General features: G+C 34.9%; 1 protein-coding gene across 21 annotated transcripts in view; it reads right to left on the bottom strand.

Moving 5' to 3' along the window:
- ADGRL3 (adhesion G protein-coupled receptor L3) overlaps positions 1 to 22,872 on the bottom strand; it is a 943,166-nt gene that overhangs the window by 327,433 nt on the left and 592,861 nt on the right. For all 21 annotated transcript variants that reach the window (XM_070791494.1, XM_070791493.1, XM_070791500.1 and 18 more), the window contains one exon: positions 541 to 1,341. In XM_070791494.1, the coding sequence (XP_070647595.1) occupies positions 541 to 1,341 (801 nt within the window). The remainder of the gene's footprint in view (positions 1 to 540; positions 1,342 to 22,872) is intronic.

Below are 22,872 nucleotides of genomic sequence, written 5' to 3'. Positions count from 1 at the left end.
TTATGAACATTTTTCTGTATATATCAATTAGGTACACTTATACATATGAATAAACTGACAATATTCCCAGTAGGGGTGGTCATATATGATGTGCTCAGTGAGTTGAATATATTGGTATAGGGCTCCTGAAGAATTATATCAAGCCAACCCTTTGGCATTTTCAAGTAGAGGGCACTTTGTAGGGCATGTCACAATTAATTAGGTGGGATAGCATTCTATTTTTGCAAAGGTTTTCTATAGTTCACTACACACACAGGCACACAAACTAACTAGCTGATAATGAAAATGCCCTTCAAAGAAGGGATGAAAGTTGGAGACTAGCTGCATAGAGGAGTAAGAGTTGGATTCTCATGCCTATAAATTTTTTTTTTAACAGTGATTAACAGCAACATTTTTTAGCTAATAAGAAAATGAATAACTTTCAAAACACAGGCCAGAAGAAAAACCAGGAGAAAGAAGTCTAATAAAAATACACAATAAACTTACTAAGTTCAAGCTGTAAATAGTTCCCTTTAAAGTACCATCAAAAGTCAAACTTACCTGATCTACTATCCAGAGGTCCAAAATCCAAAGAATATTTCACGACGTGATAGTTATTCCACACATAAAGAAGGTTGTCCCGGGGGTTGTAATCCACAGCTGCTATGTACTGGTATGAATTAGGAAAGGGCACATCCACCAAACTGTCCTTACTTTGGTCAGTGTTGTAAATATAGTCAATCTTATTTCCCGTGGCCTCATTGTCGTCATCCTCATAGACAGATTTGACCACATACAGAATTCCACATATCATGAATGCATTGGAAGCTGATCTTTTATCATATGCAGTATCCCATGTCCCTTCAATCCGTAGGGTGTAAGGGTTCAATTGACTAATGACAATTTTACCATTGTTTTGTTCTGTTGCATAGATGACCCATAGCCCATTCTCGTCCACTGCCAAGTCTATGTCAGATTTGCCTCCCCAGCGGTAAGGGGAGGTATCATGGTAATTGGCATTTGCTATGATAGCTTCTCCACTCTTTATCCTAGTCCGCAAATCAAACTTTACTATGTTTCTGGTGCGCTCTTTATTGAAGAACAAAGCTCCATCATACACTACAAATCCTGTGCCATCCACCCTGTGAGGGAGCTTGTAGGTTGTAGTTGGCCTTCCAGCAATGAAGTCATCCTTGGATGAGTACTCAGTCAGGGTATCAGTTCTGTATGGGGTCCAGGGCATATAATAAATCTTGTCAGAAGCCTGAAGAGGGTCTTTGCACCATGCCCCAGATTGGTGGTCAGATTCAAACAAATGTTCACTCTGGTATACTCCTTTTAGTAGTCCAGGACAAAGAAAAACTGTCAATTGGGAAAGAGTCAAAATAATAATTATATTAATTTAAATATTTTGTCATATATTCTTACTTTTCACCAAGTGGAATTCAACTCTAATAAGAAATACCCACCACCACTTAATTATTTCGCTGCATTCTTCTGAGAACATAAAGTATTTTTCCACATTAATTTTGACATTTCTTTAGAATCATTCTGATTTGATTTGCTGATGAAATTTGGCCTTTTCATGAGTGGCTGTGCTTTCTTTTGCATTTTACCTTTGCAAGAGTGTTTCAATAATTTTGGATATGCTATCTATATAGATGTGACTTATGTCTGTGTATTCTATGGACATATACCAAATACAAACATTTACACGTGATAGTTTCATATATCTTATTTGAAAGTTTTTAAAAAATATTGTTTTCACTCTGATGCTAGTAACTACTCTATACTTGTCATTAAGAAGCAAATTAAAATACAAAAGTAATTAAAAACATAATAAGGGAAAAGAAAAACCTTGTAATACAGGCCACTGAATCTTATAGCAAAAAAGCCCTTAAAGCTGCTACAGCACACACAGAGCATGCAACTCACACAATTAAAAATGAGTGATGGATGGATACTGGAAGGAAAAAGAGAAAGGAAGAAAAAGAAAGGAAAGAAGAAATAAGGGAAGAAGAAAAGGTGAAAAGTTACAGAGAAGAACCCAAGATCTAGATTTTAATCAGTTAAAAATGTCCTGTTAAATACAGTAGAATTGGAACTTAAAAACATGTACCTTTTACTGTTACATGAGAAGAACATTAAAAAAACAAGATTACTTGCTACAATATTTTGCTGCTCATACTTCAGACTGAAAATGGGCAGGACTTGTCTGATTAATTTTATTTTTCAGTAGCACATCATGTGAGTGGTGGTAAGGAAAGCTTGACTGATTCATCTGTAACAAAGGGGCTAAAAAGCAATGTTTCCCAAAAGGAGGTCCTTGAAATACCTATTTATATGGTTTAGATATATAATACACAGAAAAAAACCCAACACAAAAACAGGGATTCCTAGCCACACATGCTTAAGAAATATCTAATTAAAATAATATCAGGATTCTAAGTGCTGAGGTACATTAGTGACTCCGCAAGGCAGAAGAAGGAAGTGTGAGCAAATTTACACAAATTAATTTGATCACAGAACCCTTTCTACAGAGCCTGATGGGATGTAATTTTCTTCTGAACCTGCTATGGGAAACACTGCTCCAATATTTTTGTAGAGCAAACACACTGCAAAATAATCATGCAGTTCACTGTTATGTTTGAAATGATTAGAAGTATATTGGGAAGAGAAATTAAGAAATCACAAGAAATCTGGAGGTTGATTCGTATTTTAATGATTAAAGTATTATTCTCTTGATATTAGTGATTAGCTCTTTAACAGCAATTATAAACCTACATCTAAGAGAAAATCTAAGATGAAACTCAACTAGGGTTTGCAGGTTATTAAAAACAAAAGTACATTGTTAAAATGTCCAAAGTTTCAATTTTGGGAAAATGAGACATTTAGGGGAAAATTTAACTGTCAAAATCTTCCATAGCAAGGATAGAGGATCATCATCAAATTATAATTAATAATAAAATTCATTATTGGAAGAATTTTTCAGGACTCTAATATGATGCCTGGGCTTCCCAGGTGGTGCTGCTGGTAAAGAACCCGCCAACCAATGTGAGAGACATAAGAGATGAAGGTTCCATCCCTGGGTCAGGAAGATCCCCTGGAGGAGGAAATGGCAACTCATTACATCTTCTTGCCTGGAGAATTACATGGACAGAGGAGCCCGGTGGGCTACAGTCCATAGGGTCATAAAGAATTGGACACGACTGAAGTGACTTAGCACACACGCAATATGATGTTTATAATTATAAAGGATGGGTAGGTATTCTTGTCAAAATTGTATATAAACTTTATGTTAGTTAATAATCAGCCTTTGCTTACAAAAGCAATTTATTTTAATGTATTTCAGAAAACCATCTCCCCTTTTCCCTTAATAGTTAAAAATCAAAAGAACAGGGAATCACTCCAGAGCTATGGAAAATTATCTAGTCTAGAAATAAAAACAAATATGAAGCAGTCATTATGCATCAGCATCTACTGGATTTCTAACTACTCATTTAAAAATAAAGAGGAATAAAATGCATGGTTTAAAACTTTACACTATTAAACTGTTTTAGGATAAAAATAATCAAACCAGCACTGGTCAGTACAACAGATTAAAGTGAAGTTGAGCAGCAGAAGTAGTAAATAAATTTTCAGAAAATAGATAAAAATTAATAACAATTATTTTAACTAGATGTTAAACTGTTAAATAACTTAGCCTATAAATAGTATATAATTTATGAAAGGTATTTAATTACCTTTTTGTTCCACTTCTATTGGAGAGAGAGAAGTAAAGAGAGAAAGGAGAAAAGAGAATAGATTAATGGTACGATATTGGCCAAGCACTTTTTATTCACCTCTTGCAAACTGAAAGTAAATAATTTATTGCACTCAAACTTGATTTATTGAACATCATGTCTTTCTTAAAAGAACCCATTCCTCTATAAAATTATTTTTTAAGAAACAACCACATTATAAGCTTAAAAATACAGTATAAGTTTGAAAAAAAAAATAAGGCAAAAGTTAAGCTAAGATTGAATTAACATATCATTCCAAACTATAGACACAGGAAATACAATATTCATAATAATAACACAAGGATTTTCTATTTGAAAGATAGGTTGGTAATTATATATAGAAAGCTTTCAGATAGTTTTGATAGTCTCATTTATTAATTATTGTTTATACCACTACTTAACAAAATGGTCTTGCTTTTTACCCATCTCAAGAATTGATCTCTTTGGAAGAAACTACTCTGTAACTCATCTCTTAGGGCCTAATATTTTCTGTAGTTAATGAGAAATGTACCTTGCGAGGTGACACATTAACAGGAAATGCTCTCATCCTGAATAAATATATTTAGAATCCTTACTGAAGAAGCTTTTCTTCCTCCCACTCATCAGTATTTTATGTTACTGTGGAAAAATACTATCTTCAGGAAAAAATATATCCAAAGGATGATACAAATAATGAGCCACCTGCTCTGGGCTTTTCTGAAATTCTAAAGCAAGTCTTTCAACAAAGTCTTTTAAGAATAAATTGAGATTCTCCAACACGTTATGGTTATGTATCTTTCAAATTAGATTCCATTATGATTTTAAGGTATCAATTATTACAAGTAGAGGAAAATTTTGAGAAACTGTAACACATTCAGGAAACTCATCAAGCGACATCTTCTTTTTCTAATTAATATTGGTCTCTATAGGGAGAATTTGCCACACAACAAGGAAACAAACAAAAAAAAAAGGATCAGTGGGGAAGAAAGAGGGAAAGACTCAAAAGAAAATGGGCTCATGATACAAACATTAAAAAGAAAAATAATAGGTTCCAAGTGATATAAATCTAAGATAATTTCAGTGGAAGGGATAAACTGAGCTACTATGTACAATAAATAAAACTCTAGGAACATTTTAAAACAAGGGAGAAATACTCTTTTGGATATTTACTTTCAGGTAAGATTTTGTGCTTTGACCTAAGCTCATGTCTTCAATTACCAGCAAAATCACACTCATTTCTCTCCTTGACTTTTTTGAAAGCTCAAAATCACATGCGTTAGAAGACAAAAATGGTATATAGGAAAACTTATGTTTAGGAAGTTGTAAATGGGGTTATCCTTTTTAAGATATGTCATTAATTGACAAATCTTATTTTTAATAGGATTTTTAGGACTTTTTAAAAAACTATGATACTCTTATATTATTATAATTTATCATCATCATCATTAATTAAACCTATATCAAGTAAATGTAGTATTTACTGGACTGTATACTTCAATATAGTTCACTTAAATACTTTACCTAAGAGATGAACTTCATGACTAGATTACTAACAAACCTGAGCTCACTCTGACAAGTAGAAGAAACGGAAGTAAGCACTTTAAAAATTAATCAATAGTCTCAAAATGTTTGTACTGGAGGCTCATTTCACAATGAAAGTGGAGGCTGAGAGTGGGGTCTTACGCTGAAGTTGACATTTGTCAAGGACTAGCCTACCAAGGGATTCCTAGAACTAATTTCGTTCTTTGAAATAGCTCTAAATATATATGCTTTGGATTATATATGAAGCTGGTTATATTATACAACATAAAATGTACAATCACACAACTTTAGTCTTATTCCATATAAAATTCATCTTATTTTTGTGTGCAATTACTTTAACTTCTTGGTGACTAGTATTTCTCTCTCCAACAAATGCTTAATGAACAAGATGGATATGTGGCAAAAAGTATTAATAAGGTATATTTATTATAATTTATAACTACTATCTTATAATTTAATGGAGATTTTTATTTTTCAAATAAATTTTACCTTTATTTTCTCAACTGTCATTAGGCAAAGTTTAACTTTTAATTCTCTGGTCCTGGTCTAATTTGAAGAAACTGTCATAAACTGTAGCCCAAGTAAAGTGCACCTCTGGCACTGCTTGTGACTTTAAATTAAGATTTATTAGGCAATTCTATTTCAGAGAAAATTATGGTGTTGCCTATGTCATGACTGGCTGTAGCTCATTCATCATTTATTTGCCATTTCTAAGACTAAAGTAAAACAATCCTATAATTTAAGTTGAGTTAAAGTACATACAAATCATATTCCCATAACAAAAACTAGTATGGCAAACATAATTTGTCACTGAAAAGCTAAGTAACATTTAGGGTTCTCCAGTCATTCTTCATCATCTAATTCTAGATGCTTCCCTCACCTGAAGAAGTAAATGCAAACAAACTGCCTGCATATAAAAACCATGCTTACCCCTGTATCCTTCACAAGCTCACAATGCCTGGCATGTAATGCATACTCAATGAACATCCACTGAATTAATACACAATCCACATAGAGATAATTAATTCTGTTTTGTAGATATTTAAGGTATGTGATAAGAAGAAAAAAACGGCAAAGAAGAATCTGGATTTGCTATATAGAATCATACATGGGATGATGTCTTTGAATATTTTAAAGGATGGGGAGGAAAGTAAATTTATAAGCAATTTGCATCTTCAACTCATTAAATGTAAAACCAAAGAAAAAAAAGGAAAAAAAAAAAAAAAAAGCATGGTCTTGAGGTTATAATGGCAAGAGAAATTGGTCACTATAAAGCAGTCTATGACAATCTAGAAACACAAGTGGAAAACACTCCCTTTTCTTCTCTCTGTTATGGGATCATGAATAAATGATTGTATGATGACAACCCTGCTAGGTCTTCTTCAGGACCTCTTGTCTGTTACTCCGATCCAATATCCTGAATTCTGACATTTTAGCCGTTGCTGTTCATTTCCAAACCTCCTTGGAAGTAGTTCCTCTACTTTTCTGTCTTCAATTTTAATACCCAAACTACTTTTTTCATTCATGCAACCTCCATAAATATGTTTATATGTTGCCTTAAAGTGATTTTCTTGTTGTCCTTTGTCAAACTTAATGTCACAAGCTACAGCCTGTGGTTAGCTACAGGGCAAATTCAAATTAAGGGTAACTGCATTCTGAATAAAAGGAAGAAACAGTAAAAAAAAAAAAAAGACTAGCAAATTTCCACTTCATTCCACAACAATTCATAAAATATAATACAGTCATGTTATTGTTTAGAAGAAATAAGATGTTATTAGTTCTATATTAGTTCTGTCCATATCTGTACCATATGCAATATTTGGGATTGCATTCTTTAATTAGAAAATGTATGGATGAGCATATGCATGCATTGTCAACCTTTTTCAAATAGTGTTACAAATTACAGAGAAATAAAATTGTCGCTTACCAAAAATTGGTAGAACTAAATTGCCATAACTGAGAACTATGAAATTGTATCTAATGCTAATGTAGCTTAAAATTTCTTTCCTTTTAAACTGCAAGTCATACAACCCATTTTCTATCTAAAATTTAAACATTCTAAATGAGCAGAATTTTATGTAATTAATGCATCTAATCTAATATATAGAAATGACATTTATGAAGAGAATAAGAGAGTTGTAAAATATTTAATAATTATAAAAATATTTTTATTATTGAAATGTAGTAGTATTTTGAACCAAACTATTTTCTTGGTTACATTTGGCTTAGATTATTAAAAAGCATTTGGGTACACTTTTCACAGGACAGCAAACACAAGTCAGCAAAAACAAGACCGGGAACTGACTGTGGCTCAGATCATGATCTCCTTATTGCCAAATTCAGACTTAAATTGAAGACAGTGGGGAAAACCACGAGAGAATTCAAGTATGACTTAAATCATATCACTTATGATTATACAGTGGAAGTGACAAATAGATATAAGGGACTAGATCTGATAGATAGAGTGCCTGATGAACTATGAACAGAGCTTCATGACATTGTACAGGAGACAGGGATCAAGACTATTCCCAAGAAAAATAAATGCAAAAAAGGAAAATGGCTATCTGAGGAGGCCTTACAAATAGCTGTGAAAATAAAAGATGTGAAAAGCAAAGGAGAAAAGGAAAGATATACCCATTTGAATGCAGAGTTCCAAAGAATAACAAGGTGAGATAAGAAAGCCTTCCTCAGTGATCAGTGCAAAGAAATAAAGGAAAACAGTAGAATGGGAAAGACTAAGAGATGTCTTCAAGAAAATTAGAGATACCAAGGGAACATTGTGTGCAAAGATGGGCTCAATAAAGGACAGAAATGGTATGGACCTAACAGAAGCAGAAGATATTAAGAAGAGGTGGCAAGAATACACAGAAGAACTATACAAAAGAGATCTTCATGAACCAGATAAACACGATGGTGTGATCACTCACCTAGTCAGACATCCTGGAATGTGAAGTCAAGCGGGCCTTAGGAAGTATCACTACGAACAAAGCTAGTGGAGGTGATGGAATTCCAGCTGAGCTATATCAAATCTTAAAAGATGATCCTGTGAAAGTGCTGCACTCAATATACCAGCAAATTTGGAAAACTCAGCAGTGGCCACAGGACTGGAAAAGGTCAGTTTTCATTCCAATCCCAAAGAAAGGCAATGCCAAAGAATGCTCAAACTACAGCACAATTGCACTCATTTCACACACTAGTAAAGTAAAGCTCAAAATTCTCCAAGCCAGGCTTCACTAATATGTGAACCGTGAACTTCCAGATGTTCAAGCTGGTTTTAGAAAAGACAGAGGAACCAGAGATCAAATTGCCAACATTTGCTGGATCATAGAAAAAGCAAGAGAGTTCCAGAAAACCTTCTATTTCTGCTTTATTGACTATGACAAAGCCTTTGACTGTGTGGATCACAATAAACTCTGGAACATTCTGAAAGAGATGGGAACACCAGACCACCTGACCTGCCTCTTGAGAAACCTGTATGCAGGTCAGGAAGCAACAGTTAGAACTGGACATGGAACAACAGACTGGTTCCAAATAGGAAAAGGAGTATGTCAAGGCTGTATATTGTCACCCTGCTTATTTACCTTACATGCAGAGTACATTATGAGACATGCTGGGCTGGAGGAATCACAAGCTGGAATCAAGACTGCAGGGAGAAATATCAATAACCTCAGATATGCAGATGACACCACCCTTATGGCAGAAAGTGAAGAACTACAAGCCTCTTGATGAAAGTGAAAGAGGAGAGTGAAAAAGTTGGCTTAACGCTCAACATTCAGAAAACGAAGATCATGGCATCCGGTCCCATAACTTCATGGCAAACAGATGGGGAAACAGTGGGCTGACTTTATTATTTGGGGCTCCAAAATCACTGCAGATTAAAGATATAAAATTAAGAGACACTTACTCCTTGGAAACATAGTTATGACCAACCTAGACAGCATATTAAAAAGCAGAGACATTACTTTGTCAACAAAGGTCTGTCTAGTCAAGGCAATGGTTTTTCTAGTAGTCATGTATGGATGTGAGAGTTGGACTATAAAGAAAGATGAGCAAAGAAGAACTGATGCTTTTGAACTGTGGTGTTGGAGAAGACTCTTGAGAGTCCCTAAGACTGCAAGGAGATCCAACCAGTCCATCCTAAAGGAAATCAGTTCTGGGTGTTCATTAGAAGCACTGATGTTGAAGCTGAAAATCCAATACTTTGGCCACCGGATGCTTAGAGCAGACTCATTTGAAAAGACCCTGAAGTTGGGAAGGAGTAAACACAGGAGGAGAAGGAGATGACAGAGGATGAGATGGTTAAATGGCATCTCCGACTCAATGGACATGAGTTTGGGTAAACTCCGGGAGTTGATGATGTACAGGGAGGCCTGGCATGCTGCAGTTCATGGGGTCACAAATAGTTCTACATGACTGAGCTACTGAACTGAACTGAACTTCTCAGGACAGCTGAGTAGTTAAGCTAAAAGCACACAAAAGTAATAAACAAATTAGTCTTCTAAAAAAAATTTGCTAGTGCATTATTTACAAAGAAAATCTCCTATAAGCGGATAACCAAAAGCTCATAATAATATTTTATATTAGAAAGTATTAGAAAGTACAGTAGTTTCTAAGCAGTCGATCCTAAAGGAAATCAATCCTGAATATTCATTGGAAAAACTGATACTGAAGCTGAAACTCCAATACTTTGGCCATATGATGTGAAGAACTAATTTATTGGAAAAGACCTTAATGCTGGGAAAGTTTGAAGGCAGGAGGAGAAGGGGAACACAGAGGATGAGATGGTTGGATGGCATCACCAACTCAATAGACACGAGTTTGTGTAAGCTCCAGGAATTGGTGATGGAGAGGGAAGCCTGGCATGTTGCAGTCCATGGGGTCACAAAGAATCTGACATGATTGAGTGACTGAACTGAAGTTAACAAAATATTTTGATGTGACATGGTCCTAGTTACTACCATATCAAACATAAAAGTCAACCAAAACTTAAAAGGTTTAAAAACTTAACCAAGATCAACACTGGTAGGTTTCAGACTCCTAGCACTTGTCCAATATCATATACTGGTTCTCACAACATTTAAACTTAATGAAACACTATTGCATTTTTGCTCTCCATTTCCTTTCTGTCACCAAATCCAAGAGGGGTGTAGAGGAGATAAATAACACAAATGGAATCTCCCTAAGGGCAGGCACTGTGTCTGCTATAAGCTCAACATTCATTAAGCATGTTAATCAAACCAGTCAATCCTAAAGGAAATCAACCCTGAATATTCATTGTAAGGACTGATGCTAAAGCTGAAGCCCCAATACTTTGGCCACTTCATGTGAAGTGCTGACTCTTTGGAAAAGAATCTGATCCTAGGAAAGATTGAAGGCAAGAAGAGAAGGGGATGAGATGGTTGGATGGCATTGCCAACTCAATGGACATGAGTTTGAGCAAACTCCAGGAAATAATGAAGGACAGGCAGGCCTGGCGTGCTGCAGCCCATGATGTTGCAAAGAGTCGGACATAATTGAGTGACTGAACAACAATTAAGCATGTCCCATATTTCAGTATTGCATATATACTAATTTAATCATCTCACAACATACTTATGAGGTATATATTTCATTATCTTAATTTTTCAAATGACAAAACAGGTACAAAGATATATGGCTCTTTTATTAAGTAGTAGTAGAATTGAAATTCAAAACCAAGTTCTGGTCTTATTCATCACTGCATCTTCAATACCCAGCACACAGAAATAGCTCAATTAATATTTCTCACACCACCACGCAATGATAAATTGTACTGTGGTATTTTCAAAGAAAGGAACTGAATGTCATACTTTCCAGTGCTAGCAGGCTTCAGAATGGTGATGTAATGCATCTCTCTGGAGAAGATAAAATAACAGAAAAAAAAATGGCATCCTCATTTCTTGGCCAAGGAAACAAGATATTTCTTATCACCAGAAACAAACCAGTGCTAAGTAACTCATGTCCTATTAATTATTATTCTGAAGCAGAGAAAATTCTCTCCTCATGCATTTTACATCCACCAAGAAAATACAAAAGCACTTCAGTAAACAGAAATAAAAAGATCTGTGATGTTCATTAATTTTTGGTATACTGTGTATCAAAAATTTTGAAAGACATCTGTCTCTTTCCATAAATAAAGTGCTAATACTTTTTTTTTTTAATGAAAGACAAGGGTAATCTCTGCAGCTCAGCATCTAAATTATGTTTTTAAATGATACCCATGTACCAGTGAATAAAATTGCTGCTCAATCAGCTTGTATTACAATGCCTTTATATAATGTGTTTCCTAAACTATCACCTCTTAATGAATTTCATCCTGGAATGTGTAGATTGAAAATATCAATAATTCATAAAATCCTTTCACTAGCCACATTATAATTTAAGCACTTAAATACAATATCTATAGATGCCACAGAAACTGAGACTGTCTCTTATTTTGTATTAACTCTCTATTCCATTGATGGACTTGTAAAATCCTTCAACTATTAATTTAGACCCTTTCAATAAAATGGTGCTACTGGTTGACTCTTTTGTGACTCTATTAGTAATAGTTTCTAGTAAAAGATAATAATTTTCAAAGTTATTATTGGTAACAGCAAAGTCAACATCACATTTGGTTCAGCAAGGATATACCCTTATCATAATAATTTGTCACACTATGTAACAACCATGTGGCAATTAGATTTATTTAAAAAAAAAAAGCAAAGGCAAAGTCCCATCAGAGTGTCTTCGACTATACATCCATATTTATATATTAGATTCACTAAATGTATCTGCTATGGGGGGCCTCAGAGATGTGAACACAGAAATAAGTAATAACAATCAAAATACCTAACAATCACCGAACACGTATTATGTGAATAATTACTCAGGAGATCATTTAATTTAATCCTCAAAAAGATGAACTTGGTTGTACTTTTATGAACATGTTACAAAGGAAGTACTGATTTTTGCCTTAGGGAAGCTTACAATCCAATAACTGGTGATTTTCAAAATAGTTTTTTACCAATAAGTTCTTTCTAAATGTCTTCAAAGGAACTCATATAGAAAGATAAAAAAGAATAGAAGTGAAGAGCAGAGAAAGGGGGAACTGTTATGAGAAACTGGAGTTACAAACACAAGGCATAACAGTTTGACTATGATCAAATTTCCTATGGAAAATGTCATCCATTTGCTCTTGAGAAATATATTTTTGATTGATGCCTGTTACTAGGTTCTATGGATCCAGCTCTGTATATTTAAAAATAAAATATATTTCAAAGTGAATCTAAATCTAATCTCAAACAGTTAGTAAATACAATTAATTCTCCTTGGGTTTTACAGCTGAACGGTATTTTTTTAAATTATTATCTAGTCACAGTAAAAATGTTATAAATTAGAAAAAGGAAGCCAGAGAATTAATATATCAGTCTCAACTCAGTTTACTTTTTAACTCAATAGTATTAAATCAATAAGAAAAGTGATTTTCTTTTTGAGTCACTTAATGCTATGCATTGTAAGGGCAAAAATGGCTATCCTAATCTCCAGTTCAGTTCAGCTGCTCAGTCATGTGATCTCCTTGAAGTTCAAAGAACTGTCAAGAGTCTTCGCCAACATCACAGTTCAAAAGCATCAATATTGTGGCACTCAGCTCTCATTATAGTCCAACTCTCATATCCATACATGACTACTGGACAAACCAGAGCTTTAATTAGATAGACATTTGTCTGCAAAGTAATGTCTTTGCTTTTTAATATGCTGTCTAGGTTGGTCATAGCTTTACTTCCAAGGAGCAAGGATCTTTTTAATTTCATGGCTGTAGTCACCATCTGCAGTGACTTTGGAGCCCAAGAAAACAGTCTGTCACTGTTTCCCTTGTTTTTCCATCTATTTTCCATGGTGTGATGGGACTGGATGCCATAATCTTTGTTTTTTGAATGCTGAGTTTTAAGTCAGGTTTTTCACTCTCCTCTTTCACTTTCATCAAGAGGCTCTTTAGTTCATCTTCATTTCTGCCATAAGGGTGGTGTCACCTGCGTATCTGAGGTACTTGATATTTCTCCTAGCTTCATCCAGTCCAGCATTCTGCATGATGTACTTTGCATAGAAGTTAAATAAGCAGGGTGACAATATACAGCTTTGACCTACTCCTTCCCTAATTTGGAACCAGTCCATTGTTCCATGTCTGGTTTTAACTGTTCCTTCCTGACTTGCATACAGATTTCTCAGGAGGCAGGTAAGGTGGTCTGGTATGCCCATCACTTTCAGAATTTTCCAGAGTTTGTTGTGATCCACACAGTCAAAGGCACTGGCATAGTCAATAAAGCAGAAGTGGAAGTTTTTCTGGAACTCTCTTGCTGTTCTGATGATACAGCGATGTTGGCAGTTTGATCTCTGGTTCCTCTGCCTTTTCTAAATCCAACTTAAACATCTGGAAATTCTTAGTTCACATATTGCTGAAGCCTGGCTTGGAGAATTTTGAGCATTACTTTGCTAGCGTGTGAGATGTATGCTATTATGTAATAGTTTGAGCATCCTTTGGCATTGCCTTTCTTTGGGATTGGAATGAAAACTGACCTTTTCCAGTCCTGTGGCCACTGCTGAGTTTTCCAAATTTGCTGGTATATTGAGTGAAGTACTTTCACAGCATCATCTTTTAGGATTTGATATTGCACAGATGGAAGTGCAACATCTCCACTAGCTTTGTTCATAGTGATGCCTCCTAAGGCCCACTTGACTTCACACTACTGGAGGTTTGGCTCTAGGTGAGTGATCACATCACTAGGTTATCTGGGTCATGAAAATTTATTTGTATAGTTCTGTGTATTCTTGCTACCTCTTCTTAATATATTCTGCTTCTGTTAGGTCCATACCATTTCTGTCCTTTATTGTACCCATCTTTACATGAGATGTTCCCTTGATATCTCTAATTTTCTTGAAGACATCTCTAGTCTTTCCCATTCTGTTGTTTTCCTCTATTTCTTTGTATTGATCACTGAAGAAGGCTTTCTAATCTCTCCTTGCTATTCTTTGGAACTCTGCATTCAAATGGGTGAATCTTTCCTTTTCTCCTTTGCCTTTCTCTTCTCTTCTTTTCACAGCTCTTTGTAAGTCCTCCTCAGTCAACCATTTTGACTTTTTGCATTCCTTTTTTGGGGGGCATGGTCTTGATCACTGCTTCCTATATAATGTCACAAACCTCCGTCCATAGTTCTTCAGGCACTCTGTCTATCAAATCTAATCCCTTGAATCTATTTGTCATAATCATATTGATGCAAAAAAACAGAAGCTGAAGGAAGTCCAATTACTTTACTTTTGTCTAAATATTATTCTTTTAGTTTTCACTGGAGTTCTTAAGATCTTGTGACTTATTCTTGGAATTGAAAATTTGTATAATCACTTGGTGCAAGGGAATAAGACAACAAAACTCACAATGACATTCAGTAAGGAAAAAAGAAAATAACATTTTGAGAAATAGCTTAGGGATCTGAAGAGCTGCTACATAATCTGTTACTTGGTATGACTCTTCCAAATATCCCAACCAAACTGGACTAGATCCAGTAGCCAAAGAGCAGAAAACATTTTGTATTTGGGAATAGCATGGTTAATAAGAATAAGATTAATAATAGAATTATGAAACTATAACTATAAATAAAAATAGTTAGATCCAGAATTCATTAGTAGAAAATATATACCAAAAATATCCTATATATGTCATATGAATTTCTTGAAAAGTAGATTTAAGATACTTGCTCATTTAGATTTTTGAATTTGATAAAGTTAACATGCCAATAATACCAATTCATCTGAATAAATTTTAGGTCTTTAGTTTCATTGCTATAAATTTCAAAAAATGTGTTATGTTATTATTCTCATTTTGTGTTTTACTATTTTGTCACAGTATTTTTTTTTCATTTTCCTTCATATGCTTATCACCTATATTTATTTTTCAATATACTTTATACTTATATTTATTTTTCAACTTTTACTCACTCTGTAGCCCCTACCCAGAATGCCTCACACAATATATCTCAGTAAGTCAAACTCTGTGTTTAGGTCATTCCTTCATAAGCACTACTAATAATTATTTTCTAGGTCCATATTGAATATGTATATAATTCCAACAGAGTTTATGAAGGATGGTATTCTATAATGTCCCAGTCCGATGATTGGCAAACTTTTTACAAACAGCCAATTAGTGATTTCGGTTTTTGAGCCACCTATAAGCTTTGTCACACAGTTGTCTTTGTCTCCCTTTTTTTGAAACAAATCTATAAAATTGTAAAAGATATTCTTAGCTCATGGGCCAGTATGTAGACAACCCACTGGGGATTTATCCCTTGGCCACAGTTTGCTAATATCTATTCTATTTAATTACTGTCTCATTTATTATTCTCCTGGCCCTTGGTATTTTAACCTTCTATCCTTCTTCTGGAATCACAGCTGACCCTTAAACAATGTGAGTTTGAACTATGCAAGACTACTTATACACAGATATATTTCAATAGTAAATATTATGGTACTCCATGGTCCATGGTTGGTTGAATCAGTGGATACAGAGGGCCATCCATAAGTTATACTCAGATTAATCCCCAAGTTATTCAAGGATCAACTGAACTTGGAAGTTCTTGAAGCCCCAAAACGCTGTATCACTCACTCAGGGATTATAAGGGTCTAGCTTAATGTCTTGCTATAACTGCTGGTCAAAAAATGCTGGCACTGATACACTTTTAAAATCACAGGCAAATAGTTCCAAATATGAACTTGATATGCTTTATTTGATGATGTGCACAAAAGAGAAGGGGCAAATCTTACAGACAGTGAAGTACTTCCGGTAAACAGACAAAATTCCCCTTAGATCCCACTTACTATCTTTCTATAATAGAGTCCATTGTAACTCTCACTGTCTACCAAAATGATTGTACACAGCAAAACGTTTCTTCTACAATCAATTACTAAGAAACATCTTGTAATTTCTGTGGAATTTCTCCTTAATGACATTGAAAAAAAATGATTTTCTAATTTTTAAAATATTTATTTAATACTTTCCCTTTATCAGGCTATTTGTGAATACTTTATCTAGATTATTTTATTTAATCCTCACCACAACCCTGATGAGAATGTTGTCAGAGTTATACAGGTGAGTTCAGAGTTCACATAATTAGCAGTTGGTAGAGCTGCTATTTGAACTTCTGGGCTTGCACTCTTAACCTCTATGCTATGCTCTCCAGCAAACAAGAAACTGATGATGATGAAAATAATAATGAGGATAACTAATATCATCTGTGGGCTTACTAATTATTGATGATCTATTGTTTAAAATAATTTACATATACAAAGAATGCTCAAACTACTGCACAATTGCACTCATCTCACACGCTAGTAAAGTAATGCTCAAAATTCTCCAAGATAGGCTTCAGCAATATGTGAACCGTGAACTTCCTGATGTTCAAGCTGGTTTTAGAAAAGGCAGAGGAACCAGAGATCAAATTCCCAACATCCGCTGGATCATAGAAAAAGCAAGAGAGTTCCAGAAAAACATCTATTTCTGCTTTATTGACTATGCCAAAGCCTTTGACTGTGTGGATCCCAATAAACTGTGGAAAATTCTGAAAGAGATGGGAATACCAGAGCACCTGATCTGCCTCTTGAGAAATTTGTATGCAGGTCAGGAAGCAACAGTTAGAACTGGACATGGAACAACAGACTGGTTCCAAATAGGAAAAGGAGTACGTCAAGGCTGTATATTGTCACCCTGCTTATTTAACTTATATGCAGAGTACATCATGAGAAATGCTTGCCTGGAAGAAACACAAACTGGAATCAAGATTGCTGGAAGAAATATCAATAACCTCAGATATGCAGATGACACCACCCTTATGGCAGAAAGTGAAGAGGAACTCAAAAGCCTCTTGATGAAAGTGAAAGTGGAGAGGGAAAAAGTTGGCTTAAAGCTCAACATTTAGAAAACAAAGATCATGGCATCCGGTCCCATCACTTCATGGGAAATAGATGGGGAAACAGTGGAAACAGTGTCAGACTTTATTTTTCTGGGCTCCAAAATCACTGCAGATGGTGACTGCAGCCATGAAATTAAAAGACGCTTACTCCTTGGAAGGAAAGTTATGACCAACCTAGATAGCATATTCAAAAGCAGAGACTTTACTTTGCCAACAAAGGTCTGTCTAGTCAAGGCTATGATTTTTCCTGTGGTCATGTATGGATGTGAGAGTTGGACTGTGAAGAAGGCTGAGCGCCAAAAAATTGATGCTTTTGAACTGTGGTGTTGGAGAAGACTCTTGAGAGTCCCTTGGACTGCAAGGAGATCCAACCAGTCCATTCTGAAGGAGATCAGCCCTGGGATTTCTTTGGAAGGACTGATGCTAAAGCTGAAACTCCAGTACTTTGGCCACCTCATGTGAAGAGTTGACTCATTGGAAAAGACTCTGATGCTGGGAGGGATTGGGGGCAGAAGGAGAGGGGGACGACAGAGGATGAGGTGGCTGGATGGCATCGCTGACTCGATGGACGTGAGTCTCAGTGAACACTGGGAGTTGGTGATGGACAGGGAGGCCTGGCGTGCTGCAATTCATGGGTTTGAAAAGAGTCGGACATGACTGAATGACTGATCTGATCTGATTCATATATAGATAGAAATACTAACTCAACACACACGAATTTAAGCAAAGTTCAGAGTTACTGGAGGACAGAGGAGTTTAGCTTGCTACAGTCCATGGGGTCATAAAGAGTCAGACACAATTTAGGGACTATTCAACAACAACAATTCATACAATAGTCACATTACCATTATAAAATGGCAGCATTATTATTTCAGTATTAAGAAGGAAACTAGATGAAGATAAGATAAATTAATAGTAAGTAGCAGACTCAGAATCCAATGCCAGGCCTCTGACACAAGAACCTCAGTGCTAATCAGTATCTTTCAAGTGCAAACTATTGCTGAATAAATCCATCAGTTGAGGAATAGTATCTCAGTTATCCCTATTACTTTCTAAATGCCAGTAGTGCTTTATCCACTAAATTATACTCACCAGATATAAAAAAATGATTTCCTTCCCACAAGAAAAATATGTGATTTCCACAACAACCAAAACCTTTGAAAGGTTAGTATTAATAACTAGCAATAACTTAACTTGAACAAAAGTATTTTACTGATTTTTGCCTAAGAATCTCTTCTCAAAGCTGCCTATTTAAGATCACTTTTGTGACAAGATCCTTTCTTTTTTCATGCCTTTTAGGGCAGTGTCACATCCCAGACTCATAAGGCACACACAGGTCACCTGTAAAGGCAGGAGCCAGCTTCTGACCTAAATCAATAATGTCAGAGAGATTTGAAAGAAACGCAGAGGTAGAATAATTAAGGATACGATAATAAAGTTGATAGATACACATAAAACTATCTGCTACTTTTTTTCCTACTAGAAAGAAAAACTATGTTTTATTAATTATGCATCCTAAACTGTAGACATAGCATACTTCTCATAGGAGAAGTTTCTTTACTCTTCATTCTGTTTCTTTATTCTTCAGTGTCCATCATAGCATGCCTATGACAATTTAGCAGCAATATTTCATTTTAGTCTAGTTAAACATAGCTAATTGTATAGTGAAAAGTTCCTACTTTTTTCTCACCCATAGGTGAGAGCATTCATAATGGTGTTTAGCTCTGCAATGTTATATTTAACATAAGAAGTATTCTTATGTCAAATTCTTATGCTCTTAATAACCAGAACATATTCTTCCTTCCTTTCCTTGTCATATTATGTTCTTCCTTTGAGATACAATAACAGAAGGAATTAATATTCCTTAAAAGATGTGTTGCAAATTAGCCAGGTGAAAGTTGCAAAAGGAAATAATAAGCAGGAAGTTCTTCAAATGGATATACTGTTTACAACACCCAAAGTACAGACATTAAATTTAAAATAAATATGAACAGCATAAAGTGTGTTATCCCATTCTTTATAATACCCAGCCAACATCTGTTCAGTAATTCACTAAATGTAGTATTTAGTTTGTTTTAGTAAAATATGTCAAATTAAATGAAAGGCAAGTTTCACAGAATAAAATAAATAATCACTCCATTTTTTACTCTAGTGGACACTGGCAAGATACTTACAGTTTAACTTGACTACAGTTGTTTGTCTGTTAGTTAATTTTGTCTTAAAAGCTATCTGTAGAAGGATCATAAAACATAAATTTCCTGGTTAGAGCATTCAGGAAGGAACTCTCAACAATATAACATTATTATGTATAATTTTCTCACTTTTTAATTTAAAAACTTCCTATAAACAAACACCAAAAGAAAAAAAAAGCTAACTTGTAAACTGACAATGGGCTTCCTGTTGGATCAGACAGTAAAGAATCTGCCTGCAATGCAGGAGACCCCTGAAGTGCAGTTCGATCCTGGGTTGGGAAGATCCTGTGGAGAAGGGTATGGCAACCCACTCCAGTATCCTTGCCTGAAGAATTTGTGTCTGAAGAAATTCCATGGACGGAGGAGCCTGACAGGCTACAGTTCACGTGATGGCAATGAGTCTGACAAGACTTGGTGACTAACACTTTCACTTTTACTTTTTTTTTTTTTTCCTACAAACTGACTATAGATGATAATTATTAAAATTTTTAATTTCATGTTTACAGGTAGAACATAAAAATATTATTGAATCTGCCACAGATAGTGATTAAAAAATACTAAAGACCAAAAATAAATTTCAAATAGAAACTATATATTTTCTCAGAAGCATCCATATTATGGCATTCTCTATTAATCTACTAGAAAGTTAGCTGTATATATTCAAGGTCCCTCTTTCATTTATTCATTGCTCTGTCCTAGCTCCTAGAACAGTGTCTAGAATATAGAAGCTATTCAATAAATATTCTGAATTTGTTAAATCAATACAAACGATCTCGATCTACAATGCTCTTGAATAACTGGTAAAACTTAAATCATCCAAGATAAGATGAAAGGAAAAAAAATTAACTGATATATGTAGATTGTGTAATTGCTACACTGAAGTAAATATTTTCTACATATGATGTTTAATTAATAAACCCATTTGATATTTTAGATTAATATTTAATTACTTAAAAAAGAAAAAAAAAACACTGCATTTAAAAATAATGAACACTGAAAACAAAGTCATTTACATTTTTTGGCATTTTAAAACATAGCAATAACTGCATAATTTGAAACAAGAAGCATTTATAGTAACAACAGTTAACAGTTACTGAATGTGTACTATGTGGAAACCCCTACTATGAACTCATTTAATTATCAAAACAACTCATTAAAGTAAGTATGAAAGTGAAAAAGTGTTAATCGCTCAATTTTGTCCAACTCTTTGCAACCCCATGGATTGCAGTCTGCCAGGCTCCTGTGTCCATGAATTCTCCAGGCAAGAATACTGGAGTGGGTAGCCATTCACTTCTCCAGGGGATCTTCCTGACCCAGGGATTGAACCCTGGTCTCCTGCACTACAGGCAGATTCCTTTCTGTCTGAGCCACCAGGTACAAACAGCAGTTTACAGATGAAGTATAAGGAGAAATTATTTGCTTAAGGTTGCAAATTTAGTAAGAAAAAGAGCTAGAATTTGAAAAAGGACAATCTGACTCCAAAAGCTTATTCTCATCAGATGGTTCTACATGGTCTCCTGAGAATTACTTATCAGTTTGTACTGACTAAAGTTTCTCACTCAGAAAATAAAGTAACACAACAGTTTGATGCCCATTTTAAATGTCAATAAATTTGAAAAGTTAGATTCAAAACTATGATATTTTGAGTGAATTCTCAAGTTGTGAATGTTGGCTGATTTACCACTTACATGAAAAGTATGTGACCTACAGAATTTGGTATCCACTTTCAAATAAATGACATGTACATTTGGAAAGAGAGCATAAGGTTTCTTAGATTTCTCCAGTTGATATTTTCTTGTTTCAAACAATACCATCTCAACTCCAGATAAGGCAATGGCAACCCAGTCTAGTACTCTTGCCTGGAAAATCCCATGGACGGAGGAGCCTAGTAGGCTGAAGTCCATGGGGTTGCTAGGAGTCGGACACGACTAAGCGACTTCACTTTCACTTTTCACTTTCATGCATTGGAAAGGGAAATGGCAACCCACTCTAGTGTTCTTGCCTGGAGAATCCCAGGGACGGGGGAGCCTGGTGGGCTGCCGTCTATGGGGTCACACAGAGTTGGACACGACTAAAGTGACTTAGCAGCAGCAGCAGCAGCAGCAGCAGCATCTCAACTCACCAGTCTTCTCTTAGCATCAGTTCATTTGTTATGCATGTACCATGGATTCATTAGAAAACAGTGAGGAACTATGTTCTACTGTGCCTAAAAATTTTAGAGGAGAGATTTGTGATGGAAAATTATAAATCCTTTAGTAGCAAAAATGAAGGTCAAATGCTTATACTATGAAAAGAACAGAGTGCAAAATTCTAGTGTGTAGCAAGCTATGAAAATGAATTTTCCTTCTTTTTCAAATCAACTAATTTCTACCGCCACTGTAAAAAATATTATCTTAATTTCATATCTAAGTTTAGTTTATGCATTTGGAGAATGCACTCGTCTTTTATGAATCTTCTCTCTCAGACTGGTAAACTATATATTGTCTATTTGAATTCAGGGCCATTAAATTCTTGCAAAGTCGTTCCTGCACTATATACATTATCAGTCCTGTCTCTGAACAGTGTTCTCTTTCTGCTTTACAGCTAATGTAGCATTTCTCCATGGCATCAATAGATTAAAACATTTGCTACCAGAAAAAGCATGTGAAAATAGAGCAAGCTCCTTTTCCACAAGATAACTCTATAAATCTGTCTAGCTTGCTGATGTTCACTTTAATTTAAAATCAGTAAATATTTATCTTGCAACCTTCAAGAAGGCAGAAAGATAGGTTATTCCCCCCGCCCTTTTTTTTTGGTCCCTGACAGAAATGCTACTTTGTAAATGTTTAATAGGACTAGATATATATTTCTGATATATACTTGGGAATATTAAGAAAAGAGAAAATGAGGAGTATATTAAGACTTTAAAAGATTCAATCTATTGTTTCTCAAGCCATACAACTCTTCAGTATAGAAAGAGGCAAGAGAGCTTAACTGACTGAATTTTATAATGTTAGTTTGATGCTTTTCTTAAATTTACTATAACAATGGCTTATTGACAAGCCTAGATTATTTCCATAAAAATAAAGTAAAAACAAATTTAGTCCAATATTCTTAAACTGATAATTGAGGGATTAAACAAAATGTTGGAAATAGTCAGTACTTCCCTTAATAGTATTATAGAGGAAAACATTTTTTATTTTGAAGGTAGACAAACTCTGCCCTGTTACAGTCCCTTACCTCCCACAGAAGATGGTTATAGATAAGCTTACATAATCAATCCCCTAGAGCCATTCTGAGCAATTGGTCAAGTATGCAACAGTCAGAATAGATGCTCACAGATAATAAAACCTGCTCTCTCCCAGTTCTATGTGGCAATCATCTTATCCTTGATTATGACAATATTGATGTTTACTAAATCAGAACATGCCCACAGCTGTAACATAACTATACTATATATTT

Source organism: Bos indicus, chromosome 6 (assembly GCF_029378745.1).
Source record: "Bos indicus isolate NIAB-ARS_2022 breed Sahiwal x Tharparkar chromosome 6, NIAB-ARS_B.indTharparkar_mat_pri_1.0, whole genome shotgun sequence".
NCBI lineage: Eukaryota > Metazoa > Chordata > Mammalia > Artiodactyla > Bovidae > Bos > Bos indicus.
This window is presented reverse-complemented; position numbering and strand designations above follow the sequence as displayed.